The 21,123-nt window shown below is 47.0% G+C and overlaps 1 protein-coding gene across 1 annotated transcript in view; it reads right to left on the minus strand.

Moving 5' to 3' along the window:
• Positions 1-20,387, minus strand: part of BRSK2 (BR serine/threonine kinase 2) — a 683,888-nt gene extending 663,501 nt beyond the window's left edge. Inside the window, exon 1 of the mRNA XM_086957728.1 lies at positions 19,898-20,387. Within this exon, the coding sequence (XP_086813854.1) occupies positions 19,898-19,994 (97 nt within the window). The 5' untranslated portion in view covers positions 19,995-20,387. The remainder of the gene's footprint in view (positions 1-19,897) is intronic.
• Between the last annotated feature and the right edge of the window lie 736 nt (positions 20,388-21,123).

Genomic DNA, 21,123 nt, shown 5'->3' on the forward strand with positions numbered 1-21,123 from the left:
TTAGAAATAGTTTAAAAGTACCATTAGTTTCAGTTATGAGTTGTATGATTTTATTTAAGCCAAGTATAATTTTAAACTCTTACATTTTTAAGATTATCCTGGGGTCATCTGTGACGTTTTGTTAAAGCATCATGTTAACTTTTTTTTGGAACTCTTTCCCTTTCAATTATATGTGTATGGTATTTAATAAATGCATGCTTTGGAATATATCGTACTTTTGCAAACAATCTTAGTTAAAAGAAACTTTAATGCTAAGATACAGTTTCAAAGAATCCCAACTTTGAAGTAAAGTCGTTGTACTGAATTTTAAATTTAGATGGTCATTCTTGACTTAGCCAGAAACAATGTTTCTGGTCAAACTGTATATTACAGAGGTGAAAGAATATCGCACTTATTCCGACAACCCCACCCCACCCCATGCTCCTACACACTGGACATCACTACACAAGCTATACGCTGGTGAAATCCCTGGGGGGGAGAGGACAAAAACCAGGGGATTCTTGCAATAATTGGGCGGAACAATACCAATTCTTGTAGTTTTTCTCCATTTCGTAGGAGATATTGAGTTGAAGAGAATACTGTGATATTCCCGGACCTGGAATTCCCAGGACCTCTTGCACCAGTAATTCAGGGTGGAAGATAGGTTTAGGGTTAGGCATAGTGTGGGTGAGGATGGCTTAAATAATTGTTCTTCGAAAGATATTTGTTATAATAGTTATGCCATTGTAGTCGTTAAAATGCTGATGAAAATATTTGTGACGATTCCTCTTAGTGGGTCCTCCACAATGGTGTTTATTCATAAAAGTATTTCTCATTTAAACACTTAGATTGATAATTGTTATGTGAGTGGATATATAAGTTGTTCATCTGACAACAGACACGAGGTCATTTTATATTGTTGTGAGTAGGTATAGGCTATGAGTGATGACTCATGTGGAAGAGATGTCATTTTCCAATAGTTGTGAATTAACAGAAGTCATGAGTGATGTATCTGTAGACAGACTAATAGTCATAGACATATTAAGACTTATCAGTGATGTCCCTGATTGGAGGTGGATTTGTTATAGTAATGGACAGTGTTTGCTGAGGATCCTGACTCTTTAGGATGGCGTTGACTTGAATTCTGTAGTTGAAAATAAGTTAAGGATGCTACACGCAATGTGTCTAGTAAGGAGGGCCATCAGGTAGCTTAGCTGCTCTCAATTAGGAAGTCTCTAAATCAGGGTTGTTGGTGTAAAAGTCCCAGGACGATTCTAGATGTCAAGGCTATGGACACATGGTGCATTTACAAATAATGAAACGTTTGTGTTTTTATTGATGAGTCTTCATTCAGAGAGGTTAAGACGTAATAAAACAGGGTGCAACTAAGTATTGAAGATGACATGATGCAAAGCTAATCCGCACTACATCCGTTGATGCACCCAACTCCTACCAAGACCAAAAGAAGAATCTGTTTGAAACATATACACACACAAACACACAATAAAGAAATAGCCTATGGGGATTCTCTACAGGAGCTCAAATATAACAAAGTGTTTCACTTTAAAAAAGAGAGATAAATAACACCCATGCCTAAAACAAAAGAAACAAAAAATACACACAAGTATCCAGCACACTGAACGGATTAACAATGAACACTAGCTGATCAAAGCAATAGTTTTTTTAACTTGGGTATAAACTCTGGACCTTCGGATGCCCAGCTGCTAACATTCCACAACCATACACAACAATTTAATTGTTTACTCATTTCTTGTATATCTTTGCTCAAGATATCCATGAACCACCATTGATCCCAACTTCCCTAAGCATGTTCAGTTTGAGCACAAGAACACCACATACCTATAACCCTAAATTTCCTTAAACTTGCTAAGCCCCGAACATCAATGCAAAGCTGTTTACAGGAACCACACCTCTCTTCCCCTCTATACATTTTTCCTCAACTGATTTTCATCCACCCCTCTTGCAAAGCATTGATCACACTCAGATCAGGTTTGACCTCGTCAGTAACCAATCAGGGCACAATATAGATGACAGCCATGACACAAATTAGCCACTATTATCTGTCATTGACTTGGCTGACAACCACCGTCTTACAAACAATGCCTCTTAAAAAACATTCTATATTTACGTAGGTATTCTCCTATGCAAGGAAACTTTTGTGCCTATGGAGAGCTACGCCATGTTCTGTTCCGTCCCTCAGCTGTGACAACGCATCCCAAACTATGCATCCACACGCACTGGCATCAATGGAGATGACACTGTATCTCAAGTTCAAATGACGTGAAGCATTCGACATTGGCAATTTCATATATTACCTGCTCAAAAATACTTTGCCTTCACCCCACATGAATTCCCTTCCCATTCATTAAATGTTCCTCTTCATGGAAATTAATGACACTTGAATAAAAGATGGTGATGCCAAAAAAGACAGTTAGATATTCCCTATCTGTAGGTTTAGGGCCATTCCCAAGTGCCTCAATTAAATCCTGCTTTAGTTTAATCCCACCTAATGAAATGGAATGGTTCAAATGATCGACCCTCTCACTGATCCTATATGCATTTCTCGTCCTCAAAGGCAAGACCATGTCACTCCACAATTACCGAAGCCTCATCCATAATCTTACGATCCTCTCTTGTCCTTACCACATAAAAGGATATCAAAATTGAATGCCACTGTGACTTTTTATCCTTTTGCTAAATTGTGCATGACCCATTGGAACACTGCTGAGACTCCTGTTTCTACTGGTATACAACACGATGACTAATAAAAGCAGCCAATACCCAGGGCCTCTAGAATTTTGTGACATGGGAGTACAAAACTACGCAGCAGGGTTGACTAAATTATGTGGCGAATTGCAGAACATTTTGTAACAGTATTTCATGATTATTTCATCTTTTGTACGCAAGTTAACATTGCCTGGCCAAATGTTCCACCTCAGTAGTAACAGTTTAACACTCAATTATAGCAATAGGCAATTAAAAGGTGACTAATCCGCTTTTGTAACCGGCCTTTCCATCCAAAGCAATATGTGTTGCCACGTTTTTAGTAGATTTTGATCTGTTGTAGCTAGGATCATAATCTGCATATTATATAGCATATAATAGATTATGTGGCAAATCTACAACTATGCGGAAAATGCTGCAGCCAAAGTATTGCGTAATTTCAGTGGCCCTACTAATACTTTTCTAACACTAGGTGAAGCTACACACTCTCCAGCAGTGCCGGCCTGGGAACAGCAAGCAGCTGCGGCAGGTTGCTACTTGACCAGCACTAGGGAGGGGGTAGGGGTGAAGGGGGTAGCCGTGAATCACAGCTTCCGCTTTTTTTTTACAAGGGCAGATATTGCAGCACTACTGTAAACCGACCCCCTGTAAGAAAACCGGCTCCCGCCGCCACAAAACTGGCCCCTACCCCTCCAGCCCACCGGGAAAATGGCCGATGTCCGCTTCAGCCAGTCCGACCCTGCTCTCCAGGTCTTGTGTGGTGGGCATTGCAGCATTATCTCGATATTTAAACCAAAAAATGACGATTCTGCAACAGAAAGCTATCAACCCATATGGTACATTTTGACAGAGAAGGCCCATGCAAATCCCTGTTGACCTTGTGTGACACTGCAATTTGAGATACCATGAAGACGATTCAATGGCCTCTATGATATGTTGCTTGAATAATTCATTCAACATTCACACAATTTACCACAATACAATATACTTTCCTTAGGCCGTGCTGCACTTTTATAGCTAATGCATCTGGTTCCATGGGCTATCGGGTGTAACTCATCAGTGATATCTCGAGAGAAAGGTGCACTTGTACATGATATGTATGTGATATCCTTGATGGAGAATAAGGTGGCAGGAGTGATAAGAAATGTCTTTCAGAGATGATTCCCAATTTATTTTAATGCCTGTAATAAAGACTGTGCCAATAAAACTAAAGCACAGACCGTTTACAAAATGTAACACATTTTTACGTAAAATATGTAATGTATATATAACATACTGCTAAAACCACTGGCAAACCCATTGGGTCACAAAGGTGACACCTTTTGGCTTTGCCAATGCTTGTTAATTACAGTCCCCACCAGAGCCACTTTTTTCCTGACAAAGCACATTGGTTGAAAATACTTCACAACATTATTTAAGCGTGTTTTTTCTACGAATGTATTCCAGGCATGAGTGTCTCGTGTCACCATAACATCAAAATGTGGAAATTTGATTAGCTAATTAATTACAACAATTTAAGCCAATAATGAAACGTGTCCAACCTAATTATTTCCATTTGATTTCGTGAGACTGGCCTGTAATGTTACTTAGTAGTTGAAAGGATGTGTTCCCAATTTACGTGCATCACTACTAGTCCTTTACCAGTCACCAGAAGCCTATGGAAAGGGTCAGAGATGAAGAGGGAACGCCACAATCTGTGTCTAGTGTGAACATGCCCACATTATCATCAATCCCGCAGAATTGGCAACACGCTCTGCTGCACTGAACAAAGTAGAGTGCCTCCTCCGTGCCAATACCTAGAAAAGTCTCCGGCACAGCCATACTCCAGGATCCACGTTGAACCCAACCATGAAAGTCAGCCTATATTTGACATGGGGTGGGTGGACCTCACAGAGTTTCACTCCACTGAATTCTACGGAATAACATGAAAACTCTGCGAGATTCCACGGAGTTCTGCGAACCTGCGGTAGTCGAGGTGCTCTTGCTGATTTTTAGCTCACTGGGCTTGTTTTGAGCTGCAAAATCAGCACAGACTTGGAGGGTTACACTACATTGAACAGAGATTTCTACATTGGTGCCACTGTCGTAGGGATTCTGCTCCTACTCAGAACTGTGCATAGAGACTTGGAACCTCAGTGAATTAGGGTGTGCCAAAACTCACCTTAGTAGCCAAAATCCCCTACCAGACTAGCAATCAGTGTCTCATTGGTTCTTCCATACCCCCAATGATTAGACAACCCAGAACATGAACTTTGAATACCTCAGGTAACGTGGAACACACGAACACTCTTTCGTTATACTATAATACCAGTCCAAAACGAGGAGTAAATGAAGACACGTGCAAGTTTGAAATATTTATTTCTAATGCCGTGTTCTCAGGCACAGTATCTTAGCTAATACAAGCAGACATATTATAAGCAACAAGGTTATCAGCATAGTTACTATTCCATAACATACAAAGGGGGAAAGCATGTTAAAATGCTAAAGGGAAGAAGTCTAAATAGAACCTCAGTCTTACCCTCCCTTGCTAGTATATTATATTATATTATATCTACTGAAGGTCTCTTTGGGTTTTAGAAGGGCGGCCCATACCTCAGGTCCTAGTAGAGAGGTATAACATCAGCTTCTACACCAGCTCTCTACATGCGAATGTTCTTCAAGTGTGTTTGCATGCTCTGCGCAGTGCATTATTAAACGCGCCAAAATCAGAGTTGGCCACAGCTGCATATGTGTAATGCCTAGGACGTGCGCAGATCAGACCGAACAACAAGCGCTATGTTGAAATAACCTTGAAGGCCTCGGCACTCACTGTTCAGACATAGCTTACCAAGCAAAGCTGATAGAATAGGAAAACATATTATTCTCATGTGAAGCAAAATATTCTACTAGACTCTAAACATTTATAATAATATGTGCTGTGTGCAAAAGCAGCAGAAAGGAAAAATGTCGTTTAAACTTCTAATAAGCTCATGCTAACTTAACACAGTGTAAAGGCAAAGCCCATCTCCATGGCACCACTAAACGTGGCCTTTCAGACCTCAAAAAGGGCAATCTAAAGAAGTCTTTATGGAGAAGACAAGATCATTGGAGGTCAGTGGTTCTCCTTAGAAACTCCCTTATGCCTCCTGGTATTTTAACTTCCAGGGCCTCTTCGAAGAAGGGCATGTTGATTAACTCCTCACCCGCAGTCAATGAGGAAAGCATGTAGAAAGCTGGCACTAAAATGGAGTAAGTTGTGAACAAAGAAGGGCAGGCTGCCTGTAAAGTAGCTTTGTGAGGGATAAGTAAAGCCACTTTTCATCCAAAAAGTGTTATTATTCAAAGTTAATTGAAGAACCCCATAAGAGCACTGCTAAGCTGTTTAAAGGGTTTAAAGAAACCATAAATCCCTTAAGTCCCATTTTCAAAAATCAGAGGGAATAACTTATTTCTTGACATATTCCCATGACAAAATGCATGATGGACAAGGCATACATTTAAACTCCTTAACTGAAAATGCGACTTATATAACCTAAGACATTGACAGTGATTCTGGCTGGAATTATCAACTAGCCCTTTGATGGTGAACTATTACTCAAGCTCTAAAGTATGTAGTGATAGTTCCACTGCTGAAGAAGCCCACTGTGCCCCACACAACCCTTTTATTTGTCCTTATATTTCCAACTCGCCCATTACGTGCAGACTGATGTACAATTGGCTATTGGAGCCTGGTAAAATTCTGCTAGAAACAAACCAGTCAGGCCTCCTGGCAACTCACGGGAAAAAATCTGTCATAGGTAAAGAACCGAAGGATTGCAGTGGTAAACTGATGTTTTTTAACTGGCTATTCAGGTTCTCCTGGACCTGTCAGAAGCCTTCGCTACCAAAAAATGTGAGCGATTAATGAAATGTCTGCAGAGAGCAATAGGACTCTCTGGGAAGGCCAAAGAATGGCTAGCCTCCTGTCTCAATAAGACCAACTTGAATCCTTTTTATCCAATATTAATAAAACTCTCCCCCGCAAGGTCCCACTAGGCTGAGCCTCTCCCCTCAGTATCCAGTGCCTATTTTTAGCCATTGGCTGCAGCCATCAGGGAACATCATTTGAATGTCCGATGGTACACAAATGGCATCCAACTGGTGCTCTTGCTTAAGAAGTGACCTTGTCAGCGTACCAAGGGGATTCTAAGTGTGGGGGACACCAAGTATGCCCCAACAGAATGGAGATGATACTGATCACTGTCTCAGTCCCAGCGGCCCCTACTTTTGAAAGATCACTATATGTAGAAACACGCCCAATCAAGAATATAGTGTGCCAAGGAAGTGTGTGTTTTCTTTTCAGCATGCAACATGGCCAGGTAACAACACAAATAAACTAAAGCACCCTACCTGATGTTCATCTGGAAGGAACTGGATTACAGCTCCCCCACGTTTACTAGAGTCTACTGGTTGTCAGAGGCTATGTGCACTCATTTTAAATTGTTATGTCGCTGTCATGGGTGTAGTAATGTAAAGGACCGACTTACCCCCAACAACAACTAAAATCACTAAAGCATTACAATCAGTCATGAATAAGCAAATTAAAGGTTATTGGTTCAGAACAGTGAAATCCTGGCGTGTTTCCTAGTGGTTCAGTGTGCTCTGCTCACCTGTGGATTACCTGGCAATGGCCTTAGATGGGTGAAAGACAACAATAGTTTCATGACAATGTTTTCCTCCAGGTACTTTAACCATATTTGATTCTTGACAAGCAATCCAAGATAACTGTGATGCTCCACCTTGACGTTGCCACACTTTAAAGACCTACCTTGCCTGGGCCTGTATTCTGAAGCAACCATGAGGACTCATTCAGTATGAGATGCTAACCTTAGCAAGCCATGATGTAAGAGGTAGGATCTATATGCCTGGGACAACTTTATTCACAGGGGCATGCTTTGGGGAGACGGACATTTGCTGTCCTGACTGGAATGTACCTGGATCTCAGGAGACAAGACTCTGTGTCATGAACACAGCGACATATGTCAGTGATTCTATATTATTAGATTGATCATCGGTTAAGGAAATTACAGATGGGCTGCACAACCGCTTCTCTGCAGCTCGTAACAAAATATAAATAATAAATAAAAAGAGTTTTATATAGCGCGAACTTGACCCGAATCGGGTATCAGAGCACTTTACATAGCACCAGTTGCATTACATTTTTGTTAGGCGCGGGGAGATTACGTGATTTTCCCAGAATCACAAGATGTTCAGCGTCATTGCCAAGACTCAAACCCAGTTCCCCAGATTCAGGGTCGACATGCTTCTTCAGAAAATGACATTTCGTAGGCTGTGAGAAAGGTTTTGTATGACCAATAGCTCTGCAATAGTGTTGGACATGGCCCTTCTTAGGGGAATTATCCAAAACCTTTTCGCGTTTTCCTCCTAGTCTTTGCTGACTCTCACCACATGACCATAGAAATCTGGGCACCTTCTCACTGTACTGTTGAGGGAAGTTGCACACGCCCACCTCGTCTGCGTTGGGCAGGGGGTTTAGGTGCCATACCTCAGTGCACCCTGTAAACAGGTAGACTACGAACCAGAGGTGGGTACGGCACTAACTAGTAGTGGGACGTAGCACTGCATGTGCCACCCTCCGGATAGCCTGTCAACCCCGTATAAGGCCTGTCATTGCTGGCCTGTTATGTTATGTTATGTTAGCCAATTTGTAGAGCGCAACATTTACCCCGAGGTGTTTTGGCACTAGTCCTACGAACAACAATAAGTGAGAGAGAAATGAGAAAAAGAGCCTACTGATTGAAAAGCCAAGTCTTTAGGTGCTTTCTAAATTGGAGAAGAGGGGGCTGACCTTAGGGAGAGCGGTAGGAGGTTCCAGGATCCGGATGCTCCCACCACGAAGCTGCTTGTGGGCCAGTGGGGACATGTGGATGTTCCCTGCCCAGGTAGTGTGGAACCCTCCACATGGGGCTTCTCTTGCCTTGGATTTCGTCTCTTCCCATGGGATGGATGCTCTTGGGATGTTGTTGACTCTCTTGTGTGGCCTCAGGGCTATGAGTGCATCCTCACTGTCAAGGCAGTGGGGAAGTGCATGCATCTTCCTACACAGGCTAGGAAGAGGTGTGCTGACCCGGTGTTCTGAAACATGGGCCAGTCAGCCAATGCAGAACAGGGAGTACACACTTACACCTTTGGGTGTGCGCACCGGACTTCTTGCTGTTTCGAATATGTGTCTAACCTGCCATGGCAGACTGGAGGATGCACCCTGACACCTGTGGCATAGTGGATAGGTGTTTAGCCTGCCATTGCATACTGGTGAGAGCACACCTGCATCCCCCGGTGTTCTAATACCCAGGCCAGGCCTGCTGTGGCAAGTCTGTGTCCAAGCGCTTGCACCCATGGTGCTAGTGGCAAGGTGCCAGGCCCGCCATCACAGGCCAGGTATGCGCAATTGCACCCGTAAGGGGTTGACCAGAGTCCGGCTTGCTGGAGCAGGGTGTTGAGCACAGACTCGCACCTAAGGTGCTAGGGCCTGGGAAAGCCCATGGCTTGGTCTGCCATCGCAGACTGGTGTGTGCGCATTGGCATCAAATTGTGATTAAAAGCATGAGCAGCCTGCCATTGCAGGCCACCGTATGTGGGTACCTGTACCTATGGTGCCTTTGATTGCGTGAGCCACCAGCCATTGCAGGCGGGTACATGAACACTGACACACAGATTTGTTATATCCGCGTCCAGTCTACCATTTCAGACTTGGGCGGGTACACTCGCATCCCTGGTGCTAGGGACCATATGTTCGACCTGCCATTGTAGGTCAATGTTTGCACTAGCGCACGTGCACCCAGGTAGTGAGGAATACAATGTGGGTGTTTTTACTACCTATAGGGATTGCTCTTCCCATTTGTTAACATGGGGATGTGATGAATCTGACATTACTTTGGGCTGCAATAGTGGCTTGCCTTGGAGCAGCCTCATAATGTGTCCTATCAATGGATTTGACATGCCAAACCCGTTTTAATTTTGAACGGGATTTTGGCATATCTATCTCAGAAATGCCACTTATACAATATGGACATTTCTATGCTTTAAGAGTCTTGGGTGCTGTGGTGCCTGGCTCCGGTGGACACCAGGGGTCAGGTGAGCACATCTGTGCATTACCCAGCGACCATCAAACTATGGGCATCCCATTAGAAATTACAAGATCTCAGCTGTTTATGGGCCGATGGGATAGATTGGAGAGCGAGGTTTGACACTTAGGCACTCGGGCCCGATCAGGGCCAATTCAGGGGAGGCATCTGTGGTTCAAAGGGAAACCCCTAGAATGACCCCTAACTTCAAAGAGACAAAACAGTATAACTACGTGTGCCATCATTCAGCAAATTGTGAGATATGCCTGTGAGGACGAGGGACCAGAGAACCCTGTTGCGCACATGGAACATAACTGTCCGTGAAGGGGACTGCAAGCCATTTCTGAATAGTGGCTGGACATGCCTGAAGACCAGCTAAAGCGTGGCGCCCTGAAGTGTGCTCTCCAAGGGCCCATCTGTGCGACTCCTGTTCTCCAGGAGATCTCCGTGACATCAAAGATCTCATGCAAGGGACCTACTCCATCTACCTGTGACATGTGTCTGGAGATCGGATTATCTAGTGCAGCGCCCCAGAAATCTGACCCGCATCTAAGGCATGTAGTTCTTGTACTGCAGGGACACTTACAATAATAAGCATCTAGTTGGTGGTGAGCAGATTCACCGGTTGCGGAACCCCGTGTGGCCCATTTCATTGATTATGCTGCATCTCTCTCATACATGTCAACTGCATACTCATTACGTTTGGTGTTCGATTCATAGGGTGCACCCTTCTGAGGTGAGGTGCACCTCTCTGAGGTGAGGTGAGAAGTGTCTCATTCTACCTTATGTGGCTCTGCTGAACTTGCACCTATGTGTGTGACTGGACTGGTCTGGTGCAACCTGTAGCAGTGTACACCGTACATTGTGCCTCCTTTACAGGGAAGTATGGGATTTGCAACTCTTCATTGTATGTAACCGGAATCACCTGGTACAACTTATATCAACATGCACCGGTCATTGTGTCTCATTTCCAGGGAGGTTCGGAATTTGCAACTCTTCGTGTTGTAGACACGAAGTGTATGGTGTGACTCATATTAATGTACACCAGACACTGTGCCTGGGTTGCCTGGGCTCGACCCTGACCAACGTGTACCTGTCAGGATGTCTCCTCCCATCAAGGGGCTCTCTTAATGTTACTCCCCATTCATCAGTTGTTCCCATTTTACCCCCATTGAGGCAGACCAACAGTCCTCCCACACCTGGCCCCTCCCCAAAGACATTTTAGCACCAGGTAGTAGTGAGAGAGATGACTGGGTTGAAGGAACGCTTCTGAGACAGTTCGGAAGAATGTCAAGAGACTGTGTGACTCCATTATGTTGTGAGGCCTATCAGTTAACTCCTGAGTGGCTGCTAAACTACCCTTGTTTACGTCCACCTCAAATTAAAACTTGCTATATATCCCTACCTGCTGCCCGAGGACCCAGACTAAGTGTGACTTTGGCGGTGTGTGGCCTTCCTTATCTTCCATCTGTGGTTATAGGACAATCGGGTTGAACCAGAAGGTGTAGGGAGGCGGGGGCCAAGGAGTCTGCAGAGTGTTATCCATTGACCCGATAGGTACTAGTAGCACTGCATTAGGGTGGTAAGTGCGTATGTGTGCGAGAGTGTTCTGGACAGACTAGGTTGGTACCTATCGCATCATGTAATGGTAGAGAGTGAGTGTGGGAGTGATAATCAGTAGACCGCCTGTGATTCATGAAACAGATCAGCGGTGACGGTTTATACTTTGATTTCATGGCAAAAGTGCAATACATTTGACATTGGGTGTCCCTTCATGGCTCCGGCCCACGGTGCTGCTAAAAAGTGTTCTTGTTTCATGTATCTACATATCATTGATATTGTTGTGACTGTGCAGGATTGCATTATCAGGATTGCTAGGGTGGGTCTGGGGTGGATATTGTGTAGCCCTGCATAGTGGGGCTCACTCTCTATCGGGATCAGGGGTTAGATTAGGAATTGTCCACAGTGTGCGATCTATTGATATCATAACAATACGAATAGGCATAATACTGTTATTTATTTTTGCAAATGTCTTTTATGCCCGAAAGTATATGATGCTCATGTCATTATGATTGAATATGTGTGTAGAATATAAACGTAATTTACATACATCCTGTGTGAAGTCTCTTTTGTGACACTTCGTATATTCATCGCGATCCACTCCTGTGTCTTTCCTTTACACATTTCCTATAGAGGAAAGCCTGACTGCTCAGTGCCAAGCTACCCGAGAGTGAGCATAGGTTATACGGCGAGCGTAACCACTTGCTCCTAACTGGAGTGGTAGGTTCTGCCTGGCTTGAGGCATCCCTTCAGCCAGACAGAAAGTGTCAGTTCAAACATTTGGGGGTCAAGCGGTGGGATAGGACTTGAATTTTCACAGCAGTGCGTGGTGGATAATTGCACGCCACACCAACCAGAAAGTGCTGGCTCCAACAAGTAGGCTTTGAGGTTGTCTAAAACAGTATCTCTGGAGGAGGCAGATCCTTCAGTCCTCGCACAGGGTAATGTGCAGGAGGGTAAAATACATGGCCCTTCACAGTGTCCCTAGAGGAAATAGGTTCTTCAGGCGTGTATATTATTTCTGTACACTAGTGGTGTGCCAAGGAGGTAGGAGGTGGTTACATATTGAAAGGTTACCTACACAATGTATCCATTTGGCATGCATCTCAGGCCACTATAAAGGGTTCATTCGACTATGATCTCAAGAGATGATGAACTGCAAGGCCTTTAACAAGGTTATCCACAACACTTCCACTTAAAACACAACTGCCTTGTTTTATTGAAAGCCAAGTACTTTAACCCCTTCACTGCGGCGGCTATTCCGCCGCAGTGCTAAGGGGGCGGGGCGGAAATGCGGCGGGCGCATGCTGGTGACGGAACCGCTCCGTCACCAGCGTCGGTTGCGCTGTGCTTATGACGGAGTGGTTCCGTCATGGCGGCCATAACGGAACCGCTCTGTCATCAGCACAGCGCCACCGCAGCTGATGACGGAGCGGTTCCGTCATCAGCATGCAACGGGTTAAAATGTTCAGTTGCTAAATACTGCTAATAACAGATGTTTCTATTACTCAACATAATCATTTTCAAATGTGCAAAATTCAGTATAATGAATGGTTGAGTTGGTCTGGCAAGATTCGAACATTGGACCTATAAGTTTCTCACACAAGCATATCAGTGACTGAGCATTTAACTCACTTAGACATGATGCGGATACTACAAATTGGTAGGAAAGAGCCCTCAGGCGTTAGAAGAGCAATCTACAACAAGGTACCAGGAAGAGTTAGTTTGTTCACCTTGAAAGGTGTTTCCCACACATGCACTCTGTGTAATGTTGGGGGTCATGATCTGTAAAAGATATTTTGTACAGTAATGTGGGATTAGATGGTAAATCATGCTACCTAGAGTGTGATTATGGACACTACCAAATGTCTACGACTTAGACTCTAATGACCTTGAGATGGGTTATCTCAACCACAGTCTCTAGAGAAGAAGCCGTTTGAGTCTGAAAAGGAGTTACCTACAACAATGATTCTGCAAAGTAGTTGAGAGAGTTTATTTGCAGTTGTAGCAGCAGATGAGTTATGGTTTCTTTACCTGTTGAGCAGTTTTCTCCAATAGCATCTTCATGGGAGTTGGGGTCTTCTATCCTAAGGAGGGAGGTGTTGTGGCTCAGTTGACTTTGGGGAGGAGTTACCTTTTCTACCGTTTGAGGTGTTGGGAGCTCAGTGGAACTCTGAAGGGTAACAGCTTCACTAAATTTTGAGAAATCAGGACCCAGTGAACCATTGGAACGACTATTTTACACTAATCTCTGAGATGTAGGGCCATTCCTGAGCTACCAGGGATTCTCATTGCACAGGGAAAAGGGAGCTTGCAGACCATCTGACCTTTGCATGTGGACTCCTAGTGAATAGCTACACTTGTCAAGTGTTTACTTAACTCTACACTAAAGGCAGGGCGAGCCTTTATTTACATATTAACTGAAGTAAAGTAAAAGGAGCACAAAAGGTGTCCTGCACCACTTATCTTTAGGAACACTGTCATGTTTAAAGACATCGTGAAACAAACATGTAAACATATGTTAATGTCTATTAAAAATCCAAAAAAGTATAATTCTCCAACACGTGGAAATGTGCCTATCATTGAGACGCATCTAATAGTTGTGATAGTTTTCAAACATGAACTTAGAAACACCCGTGCCCTCTCCCCCTCTCTGATGACAATGCGATTAGCGAACTATCAGTTGCTGTGTGCACTCTGTAAGTGGCCTGGGTTGTTGTTATACATGAAATAACATTATAGTCAATTAAATAAAACACAAGGGACGTTTTTGTGTAGCGCACATCTTGAACCTGTGTATTTTAAGATGCTCTCGTAAGTGATAATGAAGGAAAAGGTGGCAAGGTAAAATAAAACAACTGCCTAAAATCACACCATTTTGTCAAGCGGGGACGCGAGTATTGATTCCAGGTTTTCTGGGTTCACATTGGCAAATTCAGCTGCTACATTAGCATTTCTTTTAAAATATCTTGTTTTACATCAAAGGTTAATGCTTGGTCTTTGTTGGCATATAAGATTAGAGCGTAAGTGGCAGACAGAATCCGTGTGAAGACCCAGCTCGTTTTAGGATAGTCAATCTTAAGCTGGACCAGAGCAAGGCATCTAGCTTGAGCTTGGCTTGAGCCGTCTTGTCTTGTTCAACTGTCATATAATCCTGGTAAGTGTTGTCAACGATTATTTATCGCTCTTGCTACCTTAACTGAGCCGGTTTGTAATCACTCCTAATGTTTATAGATAAGAGACTAAATGTATCAGTGGATTGTGAGGCCTAAGATTCTGTTTCTATCCAATTCAATTATCATGTTCCATCTTCTGTACACTTAATTTGTCAAAGGAAGCAATAACAAGCAGAGACGGCTACTCCAGGATGCGAGACAGGCATAGCAACTCACATACAGCATAACACATTATTATCACATCTCTGGCTCTTCTAGATTATAGGGTCCTTAATTAAGAGGGAGTATGGAATGCAACCCCCACGGGTGCTCACACCCCACTTCTCTCCCAACTTCCACCCTGCTGGCATCAGTGCAGCCCTCAGTCACACCACAAACCATGCTTTTTGCCCCTGGCAAATGTTTGTGAGTACACACGATCGGTGGGCTAAGTAATCCTGAGGGGTATCAACAGTTGACTCTCTGGAGCACACCGGAGGTTTGTAGGGGCAGTGTCTTTAAAGTGCAGAAGCGTGTTTGTTGGTGGTGGATACATGTGGTACGTAGAGCAGCATCTCTGACGTGAAAAACCACGTGGATGAAAAACTTGAGCAACGCCCCCTTGAACATCAGCAACACCTGGTACCGCTGCTCTGGTACCAACTCAGTTCCATTCGGCTGCACACTGGAGCTCATAATTATTCGAGAGCAAGGACATCGCCAAGGCAGGTTCACTGAGGAGGGAGGAAATGTCAGGAGCACGAGCCTGGAACGCACGCGCATTAAAGAAAGAAGGTCCTAACTCCTGACCTGATGTGCACGCGGTACCCTCCAGCAGGCAATGAGTGCGCCCGACTCTCACCTGGGCCTAACAAACGGGACCCTCAGCTGACATGCAATGCCCTTGCTCTGGCACAGGGTAACTCGACTGGCTGGCACAGGGGGCTCTTGGCGGTTACAAGGTGCTCCCGCCTCGCATAGGGTATAGAACGATTTTTAAACGGTGTTCCTGGATGGAACTGTCCGCTAGCTGTCAGAGAATACATCGGGGTGCCACAAAGTGCTTCCGGGTTTTATAGGGGCAACACTGGCGGTCAGAGGAGAGGGCACCTCGGCAGAGTACTTCTTCTTGACACAGCTACACATAGGGTTTTAGGTTAACAGAGGGTACCCCAGCTTGCAAAAATTACCTGTTCCGGGTTAAGAGCAGTATTGAATACCTATGCATTGATAACACCGGTCCCCTGTGGTAAAAGGAGACCCCCCATAAGGTGCGCGCCTCCTCCTACGGCAGAAGTTCACTGGGTGCTGTTATATTCCCTGAGAGGCCGGTCCAGTGCGAGGCCTTTTCTATGAAACGATGGGACACGCTGGGTTTGAAGCGGTGCACGCAAGCGCACTGATGAGGAGACTGGTGCTTTGCCCGCCAGTAAGCCGGCCTCGGAGCTCGCTTTGCCCGCAGAGAGCGCACAGAGGGCGATGCGGAGAAGCGGCAGCTGGGAGCGGGCGGCCTATTCAATGCTCCCCGAGCAGCAGATGGGGGAGGGCAGGTGCGCCTTCCTTTCACACTTAACACACAATGGTTTACACTTCCATCATCTGGCCCCTCAAAGAGCCCCCAATGCACCCCTCCCCCGGGCACAGACATGGTTTGTTCTTTTCATTAGGGTGCAGAGACACATTCTCCCGGCTGCTTGGCCCGCGGATCCGTGCTGCAGGCGAGGGCCGTGCACGGTGCACAGCATTCACCGACCCAGAGCCCGGCTGCAGCTTTCGAGGCTCTCGGTTATACACCGGACTGCACACCAGAGAAACGTGGCGGTGTGACGTGATTGCACACACACCGCAGAAGAGCCCCCTAAAATCAGAATTGTAGCCACCCCCTCCCGGCCATTTGGGATGCACCGCCCCCACCCCCAAGCCCAGTTTGCACGTCTCGAGCTGCAATTATGGCACCTTGGTTACGGCACCTGCTCGGGCTAATCCCCCCAGCCCAGTTCTCTGATACTGTGGAAACAGAAGAGCGACTCGTGCCCCTGCCTAATCCCCAAGGCCAGCACGGGCTGGGTGCAGACAGGCCAGACACTGCTCCGGGCTCACACCCCAGACCCTTTCTGATGCTGCGGAATCAAAAGGCCTACAGCTGCGCCCCCCCCTTTCCCCCCCCCCCCCCCAACTCTCACAGGCAGGATAAAGCAGGGAGACCGGTCCCCCTGCTGAAGGCTAACCCCAGCCCGCACTCCCTGGCACTGTGGAGACAGTAGACCTACATCTTGGTACAGAGAGGCCTGCCTAGGCCCCGCCCCTTGTTAATATTCCCAGCCATCCAACCTGAATAAAGAGGTGACAGGCCCTGCTCTGGCCATGCCTCCACCCCGGCCCCCACCACCATGGACACTGGAAGGCACTGCCTTGCCCCTGGCGCTACTCTAAACTAACCCTTCCTCTGTGACCCCGTTCCCCACACCCCGGTCCCTCTATCCCGAGTACTGTGGATGATGAAAAAGAGTACCTTTGTCCCGTGCTTGCCTCGGGACTGATTAATTCTCCTGCTTCTTGAACTCGAAAACTGAAGATGCAAAGACCTATCCCTGCAACTGGTCACCACGGACGGGTACAAAGGCCTGGCCCTCCACGTGGCGACCTTGATTCCCAACACCTCGGATACAAAGGATGTCCTTTAACCTGTCTAATGTAGCCACCCCTGCCCTCTTGGTACTGCGAAGCCAGCCCCAGCTGCTGCACCAGTTCCAGTTGGGAAAGCATAACTCCAGGATACATCTGGCATTGGAAGGTGCTGGACAGCTTACCAGCGTTACAGAACTGGACAGGGCCAGTGGGTGGACACTCTCTCTCCCAAAACCAGGTGGGAACACAACATTCCATATCATCTTCTACTCTTCCTCCATGAAAAAAGGAAGCCTAAACTGGGCAAGGAATAGATATGGAGAACGAGTTTGCAAGTGAGTGTTGGCATTAATTTAGTCACTCAATGCCCAACCATAATCGAATTAAAACAGATAACATCGACTGCTGGGAGACGCGGAGTGGTGACTACATTTAGAGAAGTGCATCAAGAAACGACGAAGAAAGAGTGAGGGTTACTGTGGAGATTCCTTAGGGCACAGGACACTGGTGCCTCTTTTCACTGGAAACTGACACACCTTCTGACCCTCGGCACAGATCCAACAGCTTGCAATCGATGCATGTGTTTCTTTTGTCACTCGGTGCACGTGTGCTGTCAGGGGTACGTGCACATTCAGGGTCTGAAGGTCCTCCCCCTCCACCCTCCCCCCGCTCTCGGCAGACAAGCCCCTGGCACCGGGCCTTGTTCTGCATCCCTATCCGAATGCATCAGCACCCACTCCCCTGACAGAGTGGACGCTTTGTGTGACCCCAGGTAGCTGGCTGCCTCAGACACAGATGCCCCACTTTCAAGGTCTACACTGTCGCCTCTGGGCAAATGGTCAATGCGATCTTAGCTCGGATCCCACTGAAACCAGATCTTCTGAGAACCAAGCGTCCTAGGTAGCAATTCTTTACATGTAGGAATCCGTTTTAGGCCCTGGTTCCACCTGCCTCGAAGCGCTAAAAGCCGCCATCACTTTAATACAAGTATTTTATGTTTGTACAAATGTCTCCTCGGGTGGACTAGCATACGTCTCTGTCCAAGGTACAGAGACCCCTTATATGGGGTCCCTCGCTTTGGAATGATGCACTCTCTTCCTTGGTGATGCAGACCCTGTCTAGGAAACCGTGTGTCACTTTTGATCACCAGTGCCTTTTGTCTTCAGCACCAGTGCCCCTTTCTTTCCTACCAGGGGACAGGTGCATGCCACTTACAGCTCCTTTATATACACCAGGATATATGTTTATGCCACCAATGACCTCTGCCCACACCGCTAATGACCCCAGCCAATGCCACGAATGACCCCCTCTACCCCGCCAATAGCTCCTGTCTAAGCCACCAAGGACCACTATCTACGACACCATTGGGTCCTGACTCCACCATTAGTGGCCTCTACGGACTTCACCCATCGCCCTTCCTACACCACACATGCCCGTCTACACCAGCAGTGATCACTGTTTACCCCACCAATACACACTAAGCCAACAATACCCACTGCCCCTCTCTGTAACGCTAATAGCTCGCCACTACACCACTGATGGTCACTCCCTACAGCACCACTGGCCCATGTCTACACCACCTCATGGTCCAGTATATAGCACCGATGCCCAAGCCTATATACCACCCCATAAGCCAGTCCACAGCAACATTGGCCATACCTCCATCACAGATGGCCCTTTTCTGCACCACCAATGGCCCAGCCTTTGCAAACGATGGTTCTTAGCTCCATCACCAATTCTCTCCAAACACATCCCACTACTTCGAGCACCAATGCTCCGTTCCATCTTGTTCACTCATGAACTGTCTTTGGACACGAGTCCACCCCCCCCCCCCCCTCACCCCCGCCCCATCTCTGCCAGCAATTCCTCCTCTCGCCTATGCCCCTGTCTTGTATTGTATTGTATTGTATTGTATGGCACACTTGTAAAGCGCAGCTGTCACCCAACGGGTATCCTGGCGCTGTGATCTTTCAAGGCCTGAACACAAGACATTACTTTAATAGCCAACTACAGTATCCTTGGGAAGAGGTGAGTTTTAGTCCCTCTTTGGGCACCAGTGTCCCTCCCATGTCTCCAGTGCCCTCTCCAACTCATTTAGTAATAGCCTGTCTCTGGAAACCAGTGTCACTCTCATCTCACTCGTCAGTGTCCCCTTCTCTTTCAGCAAACCCCAATCTTTGGAAACCATAGCCCTCCCATTCCAATTGCCTCTACATTACCATTACCATTCTTTTCGAGGGATGCCCACACTTTGGGTACCACATTCCCGTCGGCCCGTTCGCCAATGCCATTTCTTGGGCAAAAGTGGACTATCTCATGTCTTTCAGCAATGCCCAGTATTTTCTTTCTCATCAAGATCCCCTCGCATCTCTGCTGGTATCCCCTCCTCCTCGGACACCAGCGCCCTTCACTTCTTTCACCAATAGACCTTCCACCTCATTCATCAATGCTCGACTCCTTCGTAATCACCACTGCCTTTGGGTACCATGCCCCTGCTAGCTCATTCGCAAATGCTCCTAGGTTGGAGTAGCAATGCCCCTCCCATCTCAATTACAAGTGCTTCCCCTCTTAAGGACTATCGGCCCCCACCCCCAGTGCATGTGTCCGCTGCGCCTCACCCTCCAGGCAGTATTGGCACATTGCAGCCGGCGCTGCGGGCCCAGCACCGGTGCTCAGCCGGCAGGCGCCCGTCACGGGAGATGCTCGCTCCGCCGAACATGAACCCACCTGTCTGTCCTTTGCCCAGCGTCTTCTCTAGCCGGTAGGGTCCCACGTACTGCGCGTGAGGCGCCCCGCCGCCGCTCTCCTTCCCCGTGGAGGTCATGTCTCAGCCCCCCCCAGTCTCGTCCTCCGGCACAGGTGGCAGCGGAGAGGAGGGGGGGGCGGGGAGGGGGGGTATCCCGCAAAATATTCCAGATCCTCCGACACAATCCCCGCCACTCCTAAATCCCAAGGATGCGGATAAGAGACGGCGTCCTCTCGGAGAAACCCTTCCTGGACCCAGGGGTGTCCCGGTCTTCCCTCTGCCCTTCTGTGTCCCGGGTGGGGGAGAAACCGTGGTGGGGGCTCCAAAGGAATTCCAAACGTAGATGGAGTCAAAAAGGATAAAAAAATTGAAAATAAAAAAATAATCCCACGGGTCCAGGGAGATGCTACGGTGAGGAGATCATGGTGCTGATGCAGCCCTGGCATTGAGGCGGACGAGCTCAGCAGCCAGACCCTCGCGCCCGCCCCCCACCCCCAACCTACCCGCAGCGCCGGGGACGTCAGCCGGTCCCTGGCAGGGGCTGTAAGGCAAGCTCTGATTGGAGGCTGCCGGCTCCCTCCCCATTGGCTGCGGCAGACCGCGCCCCGGATTGGACCACAGTGACAGGTTGTTGGGTATCCCGGTCCCCTCCATCCTTTCCTTTATTCCCGTCTGAAGGTAAGGCAGGGCAGCTATTTGCTCTGTGGACCTTGAAATGTGGGCAGCATGGAGTGAGCCCTCTCTGAGCGCACATCCGTGGGACCAAGCCACACAGACAGCACGCACAAAACCACCTCCGAGCACACACCACGAGAGAAACGCGACACCTGATCCTCCACTTACTTATCACGGGAGAAACCTTCTGATGGCAGCCAAGCGCAGAAGCTAGAATGGCAACTCTCTAGGCGCCGACCGTGGATTGCGGGAACCAACCCAAGGCGCACATCACTCACGGAAGCCTGCCCGGTGGAGCATCACAGACTAAGTTCTACTTGGGCTCCCATTAAACCTTCCCAAGACCGAGAAACATCAGTAGGCGCGCACCACGGGCTAAGCTCTCTCTAGACGCTTACTGATTGGTTTCTAGGAATTGGTTTCTAGGAATACGCATAAATCCTTGAAATAGAAAAACAGAAGTGCAGAGAACCTGCTCGTTTCTGAGATGTGCGGGCACTCTCCAATTAAAAGTATTACGTTTCCTTTGAGA

The sequence above is a fragment of the Lissotriton vulgaris genome, chromosome 2_1 (genome assembly GCF_964263255.1).
Source record: "Lissotriton vulgaris chromosome 2_1, aLisVul1.2, whole genome shotgun sequence".
Taxonomy (NCBI): Eukaryota; Metazoa; Chordata; class Amphibia; order Caudata; family Salamandridae; genus Lissotriton; species Lissotriton vulgaris.